The sequence below is a fragment of the Lottia gigantea genome (assembly GCF_000327385.1).
Source record: "Lottia gigantea unplaced genomic scaffold LOTGIsca_4, whole genome shotgun sequence".
NCBI lineage: Eukaryota > Metazoa > Mollusca > Gastropoda > Lottiidae > Lottia > Lottia gigantea.
In genome coordinates, this window is record NW_008709379.1 from 2,266,752 (window position 1) to 2,284,286 (window position 17,535).

At 34.3% G+C, this 17,535-nt stretch overlaps 1 protein-coding gene across 1 annotated transcript; it reads left to right on the forward strand.

Moving 5' to 3' along the window:
* Nucleotides 1-800: 800 nt before the first annotated feature.
* On the forward strand, nt 801-4,456 carry LOTGIDRAFT_153680 (hypothetical protein; the record flags this gene model as incomplete). The annotated part of the gene is made up of 3 exons (XM_009059701.1): nt 801-870; nt 3,331-3,854; nt 3,893-4,456. The coding sequence occupies 3 exons, from the start codon at nt 801-803 to the stop codon at nt 4,454-4,456; spliced, it is 1,158 nt and encodes a 385-aa protein (XP_009057949.1).
* Between the last annotated feature and the right edge of the window lie 13,079 nt (nt 4,457-17,535).

A 17,535-nucleotide genomic window follows, 5' to 3' on the forward strand; every position in this document is an offset into this window, starting at 1 on the left:
ATGACACAATTTATAGAACCGAGTCATATTAACATTCCTAGACGTAACACAGATAGATGGAATTATTTTCTATCAGTCGGTTAAATTAAAGATGCTCGTGAGACTAGTGCTCAATACATCAATTGTAAAGCGATATAGAAATATTAATACAGAACCTAAAAAAATATTTCTATATCGCTCTACAATTGATGTACATGTATTGAGCACTATTTTAACAGTTAAGATATTTTATTATTGTAATATAATATATAAATTAATATGTGACTTTAACATATAATTCTTTCCAAAATTCAAGAAAAAGAAATGGCCTTAATTTCATTCCGAGTCCATTGACAACTTTTCCTCTTACATATTGAAAGAAATATATTAATAATTTAACATGCTGAAAGTAAAATTGTTTATTTTGATTTGGCTTTATTGGAATATATTGTTAACAGGGGAATAATAACCCTTTTAACAGTTTTTCTTGGCAGGCACCACGCCAGCATACAGGGAGGATTCTTGTTAAATTTGATTTTATAAGAATATAAGGGAATAACTGCTGGGGTAACCAAGAAATATCACCTTCTGTCAGTGTTGGTCAAATAAAATTTTCTTTTTATAATGGATTTTAGCAATATCTTTACATACCAACAAGTTTACAACGCTGACAATTCGCTCACGGCGTTCTTACTCGAACTATAAGCTCTTGAAATCAAGTATAAAAACAAAATTTGAAATATAGAAATATTAAAACACTTGAATTATATTGTTACTCAGGGTTTCACTTTATGCGATCTTCATACAACTGATCTATTATCATGGTGTTACTCAAGAGTTTCACGCTTAATAGTACTTGTCGAACTTCAGAGGGTCGCAGACTGAAAATAGGTCAGTTGTCTGAGGATGGCATAGCGTGAAACCGAGTAACAACATGATTCAAGTTCTGTTTTAATATTTCTATATCGCTTTACATTTGATATTTTGAGCACTAATTAAACAGTGAGAATATTTTAATATTGTGATATGTGATATATATTATTTGAAATATAAGTTATTTATGTGAAATTTTTGCTAAATAGCCGATTGGTGGAAATTTACAGGCTTTTAAGAGAATTTTGAAAACAGTTTCAAAAGTTTACTGATACTCTAGAAATGATTACGCTGATTAGAAAAGTGTTTCATATGGGCACATACCATATTATAAAATTGTTTTTAACTGAGGGCAATTTTTGTTTTTGTATATGTTAGCTTTAAATTTTATATTTTGTAATGTCATTCTCCGGCAGTACTACGTTTCAGCTGATTTTATACGAAAGAGAACATTAACTGGTGAAATTCGATTGACCAGCAAAGGCAATATAACATCTCCTCAGATGCGAGACTCAATATGACTAAATATGATATATTTGCTGAAATTCATTGATCTATTGTTCTTGAGGTGGAGAAGTTTGACAGGAGCAATTATTGTTCTGAAATGACTGAAAGGCAAGGTCAATTTTGAAAAGGTTGAGGTTATCCTACAAGAATGTAGAACTGTGTAGGTTGTTTCTATATCCCCAAGGGAAGATAACCTTATTAAATATTTTTTATCCAAATATAATGTAATCAATGGATAAACAGTGTGTCAAACGGTCACAGTAAAAGTTCTGCTAACGTTTTGCAGCATATATGGTGGTTATTTCGTCTGGTACTATTGGAGATTGTCATCAAGTGATATTTTTAAAAGACAAAGTTCGAATACATTTATTCGATACAATTTTAAAGGATATAATTGAATTACAGATAATTATGAAATGGCATTGAATGCAGACGAAATTATCTCCCCATGGCTCTGAAGTTAAAATCACGTGAGAAATCAAGGCAAAGAGGCTCGCCTCATTACCGAGGTAGATACAACTTTACTGAAACCAGCTAGCGTGCAATATGTTCATTTCTGCCACAGTCTTTTTTATATCCTGACTAATTAACCCCTCATTAACACAATTTTACGAAAACCGATCTGAAGCAAAATGTCATCAATGATCCGCCCATCATTGACGATATCTCGTTATGTCATGATATTAATATTATATACCGCTAGTTTTTTTATTATTAACCCTAGCCTTCTACAATTGTTGTTAGCCGTGTTCTGTTGTTATCGTTAGATATCTGCTGATATGCCTTCAAATATTGTTGTACGATGGCCTTCAATAGTCAACCACCTTGCTTAATACAAGTTTGGCGGTAACCATATAATTCACTATACCTTGCTGTTATTATTCATGGTTAATTTGTAAATAATAAGAATTCACTACGTTGATAATTGATCATAGTATACGTTAGATTTCTGCTATAAAAAGAGCATTTGATATATTAATTACTGTCAGAACAAAGTAAAAAGTTATTTTTATAAGAATTGGAATAGCATCATCAAAATAGAATTGATAGTCTTCTTATGTCGATAAAAATATAATCATGAGAATACATGATTTGTATTCAAAATTTTTCTATAGAAGCAAATTTTCCGCCAAAATTTGTGACGTTTTTGGTTTGAAATTTTTAGAAGTTAAATGTGTTTCTTTTCAATGTAAACGTACAAAAAAGTATATTTTTATCGACGCAAAAACATTCAAAGACTAACAGTACTATTCTGAGGCTGCTATTCCAATTCTCATAAAAATGGATAAAATTTAAAAAGTAGTTTCCTTTGCTCAGACAATAGCTATTTTATCTTTATTTTTGGTGATAAAAATTTTTGTATGATACTTATTTAAACTTTTGAGCATTTTTAATATCCACTATTGTTATAAAGCCTTTTGATATATATACTAGCAATTCGATGTTTTATAATGATTAGCTTTATGTCTGTTAATCTGTCGACTCTGCACGAATGACTACCATATCTCTCCTCTATTAGCAGGTCGTAGAGTTAATGCAATTTACAACAACCTATTTAGTTTTGATTGATTTACATTACTGTACCACCCTAGAAAATAGTTTTTACTCTTCCATGAAAATAGTCGACACAATTTTCATCAATGAAAATGTTAAATGAGTTTCCTAATGAAGTTTCGTCACAAGTCGATAACTCAAGACTATACGAGAAGATTGTTTTTGTTCCCTCTGGATGTAATTGTGACATTATTTAAGAACTAATTACCAGTTCAATGAAGTAAATCTACTCAGATAGCGTATTGAATTTAACCACGAGGACCGCCATGAAATGTACAATTACAGCAGATGTTGAGTTGTAACAAAAGAGCTTTATTTCAGGTTCTTATAATGCCAGGTACTAATAATGGTATAAGGAAAAGAATAGAATTAAAGAACATCAACACCACTTACCGTGCTTTAAACAACATCATGTAGTGTGCTTTAGAGAACACCATGTAGTGTGCTTTAGAGAACATCATGTAGTGTGCTTTAGAGAACACCATATAGTACGCTTTAGAGAACATCATGTAGTGTGCTTTAGAGAACATCATGTAGGGTGTGTTAGAGAACATCATGTAGTGTGCTTTAGAGAACATCATGTAGTGTGCTTTAGAGAACATCATGTAGTGTGCTTTAGAGAACACCATATAGTACGCTTTAGAGAACATCATGTAGTGTGCTTTAGAGAACATCATGTAGGGTGTGTTAGAGAACATCATGTAGTGTGCTTTAGAGAACATCATGTAGTGTGCTTTAGAGAACATCATGTAGTGTTTGTTAGAGAACATCATGTAGTGTGCTTTAGAGAACATCATGTAGTGTGCTTTAGAGAACATCATGTAGGGTGTGTTAGAGAACATCATGTAGTGTGCTTTAGAGAACATCATGTAGTGTGCTTTAGAGAACATCATGTAGTGTTTGTTAGAGAACATCATGTAGTGTGCTTTAGAGAACATCATGTAGTGTGCTTTAGAGAACATCATGTAGTGTGCTTTAGAGAACATCATTAGTGTGCTTTAGAGAACATCATGTAGTGTGCTTTAGAGAACGCCATGTAGTGTGTGTTAGAGAACATCATGTAGTGTGCTTTAGAGAACGCCATGTAGTGTGTGTTAGAGAACATCATGTAGTGTGCTTTAGAGAACATCATGTAGTGTGCTTTAGAGAACATCATGTAGTGTGCTTTAGAGAACATCATGTAGTGTGCTTTAGAGAACGCCATGTAGTGTGCTTTAGAGAACATCATGTAGTGTGCTTTAGAGAACATCATGTAGTGTGCTTTAGAGAACATCATGTAGTGTGCTTTAGAGAACATCATGTAGTGTGCTTTAGAGAACATCATGTAGTGTGCTTTAGAGAACATCATGCAATGTGCTTTAGAGAACGTCATGTAGTGTGTGTTAGAGAACATCATGTAGTGTGCTTTAGAGAACATCATGTAGTGTGCTTTAGAGAACATCATGTAGTGTGCTTTAGAGAACATCATGTAGTGTGCTTTAGAGAACATCATGTAGTGTGCTTTAGAGAACATCATTTAGTGTGCTTTAGAGAACATCATTAGTGTGCTTTAGAGAACGCCATGTAGTGTGCTTTAGAGAACATCATGCAGTGTGCTATTGAAAAAGTTCTGTTTGGTTTCCACTAGCTGAGTCATCGGTATCTAATCTCATCAAAACAAGACATTTGCCAAAACGAATACCACGCATCAATGGCATGTGGATTTGGTCAGCCGTGAAAATTCCAACTCGATGGTTGATCTTTAATTCTTACGGTTGGTATATGTGTCATGTTACCAAGTCATTTTTATAAGTCCACATGAATATGTGGTCGTATATTGTCATCGCACCTGTCCGTCACATTTCTTGTAAGCACTATAGAGACTACAGTTTTCATCTGATTTTGATAAAACTTGGTGTGATGCTTTACATTGATAAGATAAGTTCTAACTTGACGCATTTTTGATGAACGGTTTTTCAGTTATTGCCCTTGACTTTGTTAAAACGCGTCGAAATTTGTTAAAAATAGTTCGTGAGCAGGATTGAAGATACAGTTTTTAAACGATTCTGATGAAACTTGGTGTGATCATTTGAATTGACAAGATCTCGGACAAGTTCTAACTTGACGCATTTTCGATGAACGGTTTTTGAGTTATTGCCATTGACTTGTTAAAATTAAACAATTAAATTTGTTAAAAATAGTTCGTGAGCAGGATTGAAGATACAGTTTTCAAACGATTCTGATGAAACTTGGTGTGATCATTGGAATTGATAAGATCTCGGACAAGTTCCAACTTGACGCATTTTCGATCGACGGTTTTGGAGTTATTGCCTTTGACTTTGTAAAAAGCTTCAAAATTTGTTTGTGAGCACAATAGAAGCTACAGTTTTAAACCGATTTTGGGGAAACTTGGTGTGATCAATGATAAGATCTCGGACAAATTCTAACTTGACGCATTTTCGATGAACGGTTTTTGAGTTACTGCCCTTGACTTTTTAAAAACGCGTCAAAATGTGTTCGTAAATAACTGGCATATATATAATGTAATCTAATTCAAACTAATAAAATTCGAGAACATTTGTATTTTTAGTCACTTGAGACTGTTTTATCATTTCTGACAGCTGTCAGTGGGCGTATGTTACCTTGCCTCGGTGAATTAATGTTGTGATGTAACACCCGAGCGACAAATGAAACGATTGATTCGCATACAGAGAGTTATTGATGAGAGAACCTATCTAAATTTCAGTTCATATATTGACAAAACATTAATGAGGCAATTAAAAAATTCACTGCAGCTAAACTGTAAAAAACCTTTGAACGGGCTTCGGTACTGTCTGGTTTCCAAATTAGAAAATAAATCTTGCAAGAAGTTGAATCTGGAAGCCAAATTAAAGCTGGTGATAAGAATTAAGATCCATCTCAGACGGTTAGGCTAAAAATATGAAGAAATATGTGTGATATTAAGATTAATAGAGTTTTTGTTGCGCCTATCCCAGCTAATCCCGTATTATGTATTTAAACCCGAGATTAAAAGTTGTGTTATTTGGCTTATTATTCACTCTTAAAGTTGATGACTTACATGTCTTATTGGTTGTGGTTCGAGCTTCAGATTAAATTACCTACAGGAGAGATTTAAGTTGGACTTAATAATAAACTCACAGATTCGAATAACCTGTGATTATCTGGGAAAAAACTGTGAAAATAGTCAGTTAAATATTCGCATTCTGCAGATTAAGTTCATTTTCAAATATGTCTCATTGTTCAAACGTCTGGTACCTCTGCCATTTAATGTTTTTTTAATTGACGACAGTTATATGTCCTAGGTCGTAGAGGACATTTTGGCATGAAGATATCACAATATCTTTAAAATAAATTTACAGTTTATGACACAAGTCCTGCGGGACAGGTGTGAGACCTTACGATCATTTTCTAAGTATTTTGCTCGGCGCAAAGATGCTTGGGATCGCAGCTTAAAATGGATGGTAAGCTCCATATAAGGCTAAATACTTCAAAGAACTCTGAGGAGATAGTTCAAGGAACCGTGAGAACGTCTTCAAGCACGCGTTGGAATAGCACGGAATCTATCCCGCCAGCCAGGGTCTACCGGTGGCGGCACGGACTTGTCCTTCTTGGAGGATGGGATCGTTGATGTCAAAGGTCTGATATAGTTTAAACCCAAACTAAATAACTTAACCAAAGTACCAAACGCAAAGTGAAACACCAGAATATGAAGCTCCAGTTCCGAAGATCATCATGGTAGTCTAAATATCATTCTCAGTGCAATCCACAAAATTTTGACCTCGTTCTATGTTCAATGAAATTTGAGGAAGTTAAGTGATATCTGATACAAAATGTGTTCTACATGTATTTGTGTTGAAAAAGTACAGTTATATACACAACATACAGAAACTAATTCTAAATAGAAAACAGGAATTGTAGCTTAAGTAGGCATGTTTACTTTCAAAACGTGCTAAAAAGATTAATTTGTTATCATTATATTATATTTAATAGTATTCTCTCCGCCTTATACATATAATTGATATAAAACCTTTTTCGACAAGATTACCATCAATCATAACGTTCTTATCAAATTATTTTCCAATTTAAAAATTGTGCATTATGGGATCAAATTTCTCTTTTTACAATTTTTATGGTATAATGCATTTTGTTACAAATTTAAACTGTCAATGTGATGGATGGGTAAGGAAAATTCGTTAGAGCAATTGACATACTTCTTAGGCTATTAAATCATCTATCAAAAAATATTTTGTCTACGAGACTATTTAGAAGGTGCTGTAACGAAACGACCACTTTAGATAAAATATACACAATTCTATAATACAACAACAGAGTACTACAAAAAAGAGTAGTAATACAATGTGTGTACAATACAGACAGAACAGTACAGACAACAATCTCAGGCAGATAATCGAAAAATCGTCACAACGACCATTAATGAAAATAACACAAAAAGTGAATATCGCATTTTGTAGGTTTGCCTAAGGGCATTTCGTCGGATCTGTATATTAAGCTTTTATATCGAAAAATATATATCTACTTCTTCTGACTGACGGCTACAAGGAAAAGTTATTGATGTTGCGTCCTTTGGTGGTTCTCCATCACCAATTTCGTTGATAGATTCTGTGCCCACCATTGCCCCTTCGGAAATATTACTTGCCCCTCAGAACAACCTACGGACCTGGTTTCTGATTGCTTCTGAAAACAGTCAGAATTCTTTTTTAGTATACTCTTAAAATAAACAATTGTTTAAACCAAATGTTTCAGAATGATTATCTATTGTAACAGTCGTAAAGAGCTTAGACATAAATCTTGATAGAAAACAAGTAATTTATTTGTCTAATGACAAGGGAGAGGAAAATAGTGTCAAGTAGTTTTGTCTGTCTATTCGTTGATACCACTTCTAGTGACATTTGCAAATATTATTGTTAAGTAAGGACCTTATCCGTATAAAAACAACTAATTTTCCAACTGGTCATTGTTATGTTCCGTTGTGGCTAATTAAGGGCAAAGTAAACCTCAGCCATTTTGAAATCTGTTGAAAATTTTAACAAAATTTATTTCAAAGCATGACATGGGGTCCATAGATACAAATTTTCAAAATGGACAGAATAACATTTAGATCAAAATTATAGGAAGCAATTCCTTTAAATTTCAATGCAAAATTTTCTCAGTCAAAATATAACAAAATTTCATACTACTCCCATAGATATCGATAATGACATAACTGACAACTTTCAAACTTACTTCCACATAATCTCGCATAATCCCACTGCAACAGTCGAGTCTTATTTTATCAAATATATTGAGATAGAGTCACAATTCAACATGTTAATCATCCATGCATAACGTTGTAAACAAAATGGCGGATTCTCAAACTAAACAAACATACTACGAAATGCAGATATAACACATCTGTCTGGCGATTCTTGCCAAGTACCTAAAATACAGGCCTAGGCTACAATCACTGTCCATACACGGAGTTAGTAAAGAAAATAAATTTAGTTTCCCGCGACTGAATAACAAAACCCTTTGCATCTTCTTTGATAAAACTCACAGGTTTTCTTGTTAATCTACTAGTAAACCCAAAATAGAGTCTGTTGAATCTGATTGGGCCTAGATTGGTTAGATCCAAATTCCAGGTCTACGGGATGAAGCAACAAATAATAACTCAACATGTAACATGATTTTGATATCTAACAGGCTATACAGGTAGAGTGCTTTTGTCACCCCTAGTATAGTGATGTTACATAGTAGGAGTATACATGTAGCCTAGGTTAGAAAGATGCAAAGACTCAATGCAGGTATAGGCCACCATACTCATTCGTCAAAAAGTAGTCCAAAAACAAAATGGCTTACTTGTTTTCAAATTGAGTCTATTTTCTGTAAGATATTGTGTTAAATTGGATTTAATTTTTTTTGCAGATTCTAAGCCTGGGCTATTGTCCCTTACTTATATAAGGTTTGATTCATGGAAAAAGTTATACTGAAATAATCAAGGTTTTCTTGTTTAATTGGAGTTAGTAAAATACCCAAATTTTGACATATACAGTCAAGAACCTTGTACACGAAAATAGGTGACACATTTTGCAGCCGTTGCCGAGTTGGTTGCTCATGAAATATGGGTCAAAGTGAAGGATTCTTAAAGAAAATCGAAACAAACCAATTTTAATTTTTTTGTAGAATATCTGAGGAAACATCATGACATGTCCGTCGACGACTACCAAAAACATTTTAAGATTGGAATGGTCCAGCAAAATTTATATGGATCCGTTGTCAAGGCGTAGTCAGTCATATCCATGGATGAAGTGGTACTTTACTTGGATTATTCCTGGTATCAGAACAACCATTACAATTCTTGGTGATATAGTTTCAATTGAAGAATCAATACCTGGCCACCAACAATAACGACGAGACAGTAACTTCATACGAACTATACCCAAGTGACCATCGTGTAGTTCTTCTAAACATTATATAGACACAGCTTTATGGAACAACAATCACTGGTTAAAGTTTTATGCAACGTTTCGACGTGTTTCCCCCGTCGTCCTCAGGCACAACAAACTTGACAAGTTGACAATTCATTTCGACAATGAAAGAATGGTTTCAGCTCATCATCAGGACAATCCTTTTAATGTATAGTCTAGTACTCTGGATAATAATACATCGGTTCTTGTTCTTCTACTGAATTGTGAAGAAGTAACAGGTAAAGTATCAAACTGTTGTATAAAGAAGACATCTGGTTTCTTTTCTACATAATCTCTGTCAGAAGGTAGGTAATCTTGACAGACAATCTGAATTCATGTGTTGTGCTGTTCGTTTATACACGATATCGTACTGATGTCCGGCTACGAAAAGTGCATATCGTTGTAATCGAGCTGCAGTCATCACAGGAATGCTCTTTTCTGGATGAAATATTAACAACAATGGTTGATGATCAGTAAGTAGAGTAAATCTTCTACCATAAAGTTAAGTATGGAACTTCTTTACACCCCAGCAATACCAAGAGCTTCTTTGTCTATCTGTGAATAGTTTCTGTCAGCCTTTGATATTGAAGCGAAAGCTATTGGTCTTCAGGAAAGGTATGTGACATGACAGCCCCAATTCCATATGGTGATGCGTCACATGCTAGCTTAACTTGTTTGTCTGGATCATAGTGCACCATAACTTGATTAGATAATATTAGTTCCTTGGTTTTCTGGAATGCAGCTTCACAAGCTTTAGACCAATTAAATTTCTGTGGATTTCTCCAACAATTAATTAATAGGATGAAGAATCTCAGCTAGGTTTGGTAAAAATTTATGATAGTAATTACCAACAAAAGCATAAGATCTGATACATCTTTTGGTCGTGGTGCATTGTTGATGGCTTCTATTTTTGAAGGAGATTTATGCAGTCCATCTTTATAAATCACACAAACACAGTATTCAATCTGATCTCTGAAGAATTCGCATTTAGCCTTATTCGTTTTAAGTCCATACTGCTGTAGACGTTGCAAAACCTTTTTTAGGTTCTCCAGATTTTCTTGATCATTTCGACCAGATATAATCATATCATCAAGTAGACATTGAGTCAATGGTATTCCTTGCAATACTTGTTCTATTGACCTTTGCCAAATAGCTGTGGCTGATGCTATACCAAAGTCGGTTGTACAGGAACAGACCCTTATGTGTGTTAATGGTGAGTAGAGGTTTCGAATCTTCCTCTTCCTCCATGTGTAGATAAACAAATTACGTAAATCTATTTTAGAGCAATGAACTCCACCTGAGAGGTTTGCGAAGATGTCTTCTCTTGGTAGTGGATACTTTTAACTGAGGTTTGACAGTTACTTTAAAGTCTCCACATATGCGGACTGCTCCCGTCGGAACAATTGGTGTTGCCCATTCACTGGTTTCATCTCGCGAAATTATTCCAACAGATTCTAGCTTTTCTAACTCCTCCTACACCTTGGGTTTTAAATAATAGGCTACTTGTCTTGGTTTGCAACATTTTTTTTACTGCACTGTCATTTAGATGTAATTTTGCCTTTGTTAGTGTCAGCAATCCAACACCATCTTCAAAAATGTTACTGCATTTTTCCAACGGGACTCTAAACTGTGTTTAGTATTCTTTGATGTCTCTATAGGGACACGATCCTTCAGTATTCTATAAATGTTTTATCCAATCTCTTCCAAAGAGTGCAGGGCCGTCACCTTTAATGACGTACAATGATACATTTTTAGCCATACTATCATTTACTTCTACTGTGACATTCATTTTACAAACAGGTTTTATTTTCTGTCCTGTTTTTAAGGTAACTGACGTCTGGAAAATATTGTCTATACTCTCTTTCTGAACATATAGCAACAGCTGCACCAGTATCAAGCTCCATTTTGATATTAACTCCATTTACTATATGCTCGATCCATAGGACATCAGAATTTTCTCTGTCGACTTTATTGATATAAGCTAAAGAAATTTCTATGTCTGTATCTTCTGATTCATAACTATTGTTGTCCAATGAATGAATAGATTTATTCTTTCTATAGTGATTGTGTTTCTTAGGCTTTACTGGTTCAGAATTTCTGCATGCTCTTGCAATGTGACCCTTTTCATTTTAGACAAGTTTCATCTTTAAATCTGCATTCATCTTCTTTGTGACCTGGCCTTATACACCTTTCACATTTTGGGCTTTTTGAATTTTCACCTGCCTTCTTTTTATAAAATTTATTAAGTTTGTTAACCTTTTCATCCTTAGACCCTCGCATTTCCAAAGTATCTTTGGCAGCTGTCTCCATTGCAACTGATATTTCTAAGGCTCTGGTATGATTTATGTTGTCTTCCATCAATAGTCTTTTCTGAGTGGCTTCACTCCTGATGCCACACACCAGTCTGTCTCTCAAAGCATATCCTAAATAGTCGCCAAATCTACAATATTTAGTCAATTTCTTCAGCTCAGCAAAATATGTAGATATCTTTCTGGTATGACTAAAGGTTTTAGGTGGTAAATGATGTGTTAAGACTTCATTCATTTGAGCTACTGTTTTATCTGAAGGTCTATCAGGGGCTACCAAATCTCTTAACAAACCATAGGTTTTCTTTCCTATCAGGCATAGAAATGCAGAAACTTTCTTGTCGTCTGCAACTTCCTTAAAAATGAAATACTGTTCTCGCCTCTCAAAGTCATGTTGACCAGTCATCTGTTATATCATCAAAATTCTCAATTTGACCACTTTCTACAGGCATCTTTATCGATAAATAACCAAACCTGCAAGTTATCATTGACCAGAAAGTTACAAATCTGATACCAAATCCCCTGATTCACACTGCACCCATCAGACTGTCAGGACGAGAAAATATATGTGTTGTAATCCGCAATTTCGTGTAAATGCTGGTCAAATATATACAATATTAAGTGGCCAACAGTTGAAACAAAGCGGATTCTGACTGAACATTACCAGAAGAACAATTTTCTTTGTATGATTTCTCTTTATATACATTATGAAATCAGTAATGAACTGTTTCGTTGTAGCTGCTATGGGTTGGATTTACGAAAAAACCAGATAGATTGTATGGAGTGCTGAACATAATTATCTCAAGGAGTATTGTCTACCTCAAAGTATCCTAGTAATTATATTGGTATTTACACAAAATCGTTCCATGAGAGCCCTTATTGCTAAACCTAGACAAAATATTTGTAAGAGATTGTCTGATAGTCTGCTACTTATACAACTCTTAAGAAAATGATGAGGCAAGAATTAAAGTAGCGACATAAGGACATTACATACGACTGAAAACTACTTCGTTCCCTTTGCAAAATCATAATCTGCTTAGGTTAGAATTAACCCGATAACATTTCTAATACAGTATAAGATGGGCTTTTGTAGTTAATTAAATATTTCCTGTGTATCTTTGGGAGCATATAGGCTAAAACTGTAAATGTCAGTCCAATCTGATTTGATTCGTTATAAGATAGTGAATATATTTTGACAACTGATATGTATCTTCTCAAAAGCAGCACGCACACTGAACAATACCCAGGCCCGCAGCCAGACAAGATCGGAGGGCAAGTAATATATGATATATCCGGAGGGTCAACAGAGTGCAGAGTTGCAGGAATGGAATTGGTCCGTTGTCGGAATTTTTCAGGTGGCAATCCATTTTTGCCACTCCCCTGCTTCCTTTAGCTACGGGCCTCAAAATACCACTTTGTCCTGAGGGAAGATATCTCATTATTTCAATAATTCCAGGACTGGTGCCAGTATGTATAAAAATATGATCATTAAAAACTAATGATCTCCTTTGTGGAGAGTACTTTTAAAGACAACAGTTGATATAAACGTTAAGACATTAACATATTTTAGTTCGTGGGCCCCAGTGCACATGTGCCGGTGTTACCTGAAAAACAAAACACAAATTCGAGGTGAAATAATTATTATTTCGAGCTCAGTAACTTAAAGAAAATGAAATCAAATCATAAATCAATTACAAAGTAATCTAGAAAGGTATCGTGTTGTCGACCAGAAAAATTTGTAATAAAAACGGCTTATGATTAGGAATTTAAACCAGAGATCCGTTGAAATGTGTGAATAATAGCACGACATAAAAAATTGTCTGTCTTGGTGTTAATATTTTACAATGTTAATGGTGGTGTAAATTTTGATTCGTGTTTCTCTAATTGTATTCTATTGATAATTCCAAACATGTTTTATAAAGTGTAAATCTAATTACAGCACTCACCAGATCTTTAATTGTATTTATGATCTTTCGTGAATCTTGGCAATAAAACATCCTGAATTACAAGCAACAAGTGATGTCATGCAGTCAATAATGTGAAAGCCTCTATGAATATAAATGTGTACTTTCATTTAAATGTGTACTTAATAAAGCCTATGATTGCTGATCCGTTCTCCTTGGTTCCCGGGAGCCGCGGTGGCTCAGTGAGTTAGGCGCTTGCTCGATAACCTGAAGGTCCAGGGTTCAATCCCGGCATAGGTCGAGATAATACCTTCGGATTTTTCAACCCGGGTTCCCCCTGTCAGTGATGTAGGTAAGAGGGGCTGACATGGAAAAAGCGTCTAGTCGTTCGGATGGGACAATAAATCGAGGCCCCGTGTGCTACAGGCTGTGCACGTTAAAGATCCCTCGACAGTTGGAAATCGAAAAAGAGCAGGCTAATGCCGCTGTCCTGGCAAAATTTCCCTCATCGCACCCTGCATGGCATTGCCCGTCTTCATTAGCCCACATTGTGCAGAAAAGTAGGACGTAAAACTCCATTCATTTCATTTTCATTTCATTTCGTTGGTTCTCAAACTCAAGAGTACTAACCTGGGGCAAGAGCAAGTGCGAGGTCACGTTCCTTTAGCAGCGCTGGTATATTATAAATAACCTACCAATGCTTTCAAAATCAAATATTCTAGTCATTAATTTTGATTGATAGAAACTTCTCGGCCAATTAGATACTTCCAAACAAAATATTGCGGAAAAATATTTTGTCACATAAAACTCATTGGTTTCTGGATGATGTCTTGATACCTGTTCACCCTAATATTATAAATATGCCCTATTGAAGACAAATGTAACCAGGAGATAGTGTATAAAAGTGTAGGGGTACTAACAGTCCGAAAAATAGATAAGCTTGTGGCCAAGATTACAATGAACAGTCCATACACTTGGGTAGTCAACCAGACATGACACATTGGAATGTTAGATATAATCAGCTTCATTTTATACAACCAATATCATAGTCTTGTTTTACATTATTTCCGTATATGTATTGTAAATATTCCAAGCTAGGCACTCTATAGCCTCTATTCCAGCCTCAGATGGATCATTTTGACATAGGCGTAGAGTCAGAAAAAGACCCTGTTGAAAACTGGTTTTCCACACTTGCGAAGATGCGTTTTTCTAACATAATATTATATTATCTTTACGATGACTGTTATTTAGTGTTGAGCATCACTGCTACTTTCGTTTTGTTGATATCACGTGACTCTGTGACCTGTGAATTTTTGGTTGCGCATGCAGTTTTAAATGCCCGATGGCTGATGTAGTTTGGCATTCTACTGCTCTGTGTCGCCTCGACACAAACGGAAATTCCATTATCAACTAAATCAGTGGAAATAATGAATCAAACCAAATGGGGGCTGAAAACGTACTTCCCAAAGGTTAATTTTATTTGATTTAATATTCCTGATTTGATTTAAGAATTTCTAATTTCTAACAAATACCATTATATTAGGTTTGAATGTGGAAATGTCAGTGTTGGTTATTCTCTAATCTGACATAAGAGTTTTATGAGTTACCATTCCACAAAATAGTTGTGTAAAAGTAGATCATGGTATTAAATTACTTTGAACTACCGTGTGATGTCGTGACAATGGCCCGTATGCACCATATAAAATCACATTAAGAAAATAAGAAATTTTATTACTACTAAATAGTACTTATAGATAATTATTATTGGATGCACCAACTAATTATATTTATCTCTAATGTAATTGAAATCTTACTTACCATTCGAACCACGCACTATACCAAATATATATATGACAAAAGAGTCTAAAAGATTGGTAGCCAAGACAGTTGCATTTTTGAAATTTCGTCACTGTCGTATTTGTTGTGGATTTGTCTTGTTCAAAAACTTTATGGACTGTTGCCCGTGTCTTGAATTATAGATTTCTTTATATTTCCTTCTTTCAGAAATAAATGCAAGAATGAATGTGATATTTGATTTCTTCATTTATTTTTTAAATTAAATGTGTCATGCATGGATTTAAATTGCTCCTCAAAGACGAAAAGCAAAGGGTGCTAGACAAATGTCTTTGAATAGGATGTCGCCAAATCCATCAAAATCGACTAAAATCGATCCATTTTGAAACCCTTTTAAAGAGTTATAAATAAAATTAAGTTCAGAGTAGCTTTAAGTTTAGAATTTAATTAGCCAATTTTTTAAATATATTTATTTATAAATATATATTTATTTGATAAATCGAAAAAGATGCCCGAGAGTCATCCTTGGCAATTTATTGACTGCTACTGTCAAGCCTCGTCCTTCCGACCACTCTGGTGCTACATGGAAATAATCTTCACCTAGTTCAGTTTATCAACTTCATTCATATTTCATCAACTTTCACTTTAAGCTGTCTTATCTGTACTAACCGAGGCGGTTTATGGTCGTTTCTTTTTAAGAGATGTCTTGTAATGCAATATCAAGGTGACACATTAAGTGACAATGTGTATATGACAGACAGCTGTTGCGAAAAAGCTTTGATAATAATCTGGAACATAAATGAAATATACGCTGCATTCTCACTGTTCTGCAAATGTGAGCATGTAGTACAGTGCCTGACGTAGTAGAGTCAAATGTTTTGAAACGATCTCCGCCCGTAGGATATATCGATCCATTACGATGTCATACCGTTACAAATTACAGATGCCACATTGTTGTGGTAATGTCGTAACAGTACGATATCCGTCAATAAAATGATTGTTGATACATTCCCACGAGACTGTTTATGATAAAGATAATGATAGAATAGCTACAAGTCAAACCAGAAGTTACATAAACTTAAAACATCCGTAAACTGATACTTTTTTTTATTATTCATATATCATTTATCTCTATATCATTAACTAGTGAAAACCCCAGTAGATCGTTGTTAAATGATTCTTAGCAATGGAAATTTGATCAGGTAGAATTGCTGCGTTCCAGGAAATGAGATACATGTTATTATAAGAAGGTCGACTAAAAGGTTTTTAGTTTGACGCTACAAAAGGTACATCTAAATCTAAAGTTAATTGATCATCTTGTTACAAGAGGGTCGACTGATCTAATACGTGTGTTTATTCGAAGTGATAACCAATTTCAAACTCTTTCAAGTTTGTCTTATCGCAATCTTTATTGAGCAAAAAGGAAGTTTTTTTTTGTAGGATTTTGTTTTAATTTCCAGGATGGAATCACCTAAATATTATTCACAAAATGCAACTGGACAACTGCGGAAAGGGATTCTGATTCTGTAACGGATGAGTGGCATATTAATGAGCTTGACATTCGCCACATTAAGCACTTTACTCATTTACCTTTTATGTCAGAACACAGACAGCTAATATTTCCATTGTGTCCTTGACGTCAATTATGTAATTTACTGAACAACATAACAATTATAATAATAATATATAGTTACAGCTTCAAATTTTGTTCAAGACTTTGTTATCGTCAATTTAAAAATATTGTATTTTATTCCAGTGGGGGTTTGGAGAGGTTCCACTGTTTATATTTTACAAAAAGCTCGGCGAAATCTAAAATTTAGAAAACGTATGAAATTTTCCTTTTTAATTTCCAGATATACATTAATACACAACGTTACACTCAATCGTACTATATGAATTATCTATCTGGAAGTATATTAAGTTAAGTAGGATCTATATATCGTGATCAAAGCAGTTAATAATTCTTATCAGAAATAAAGTATATTTAAGAGACCCCATCCGTTTGAAATTATTAAGATCAAACGTCTCAAAATTTTATAACTTGGCAGATCAAGGTATGGTATTTTATTTTCTATTTCTATTTTCTTATTAAAAGAAAAATTGTAATTTCCTGTGCACTTTAACACCACGATAAGAGCTTTTTGTCCAATTTTA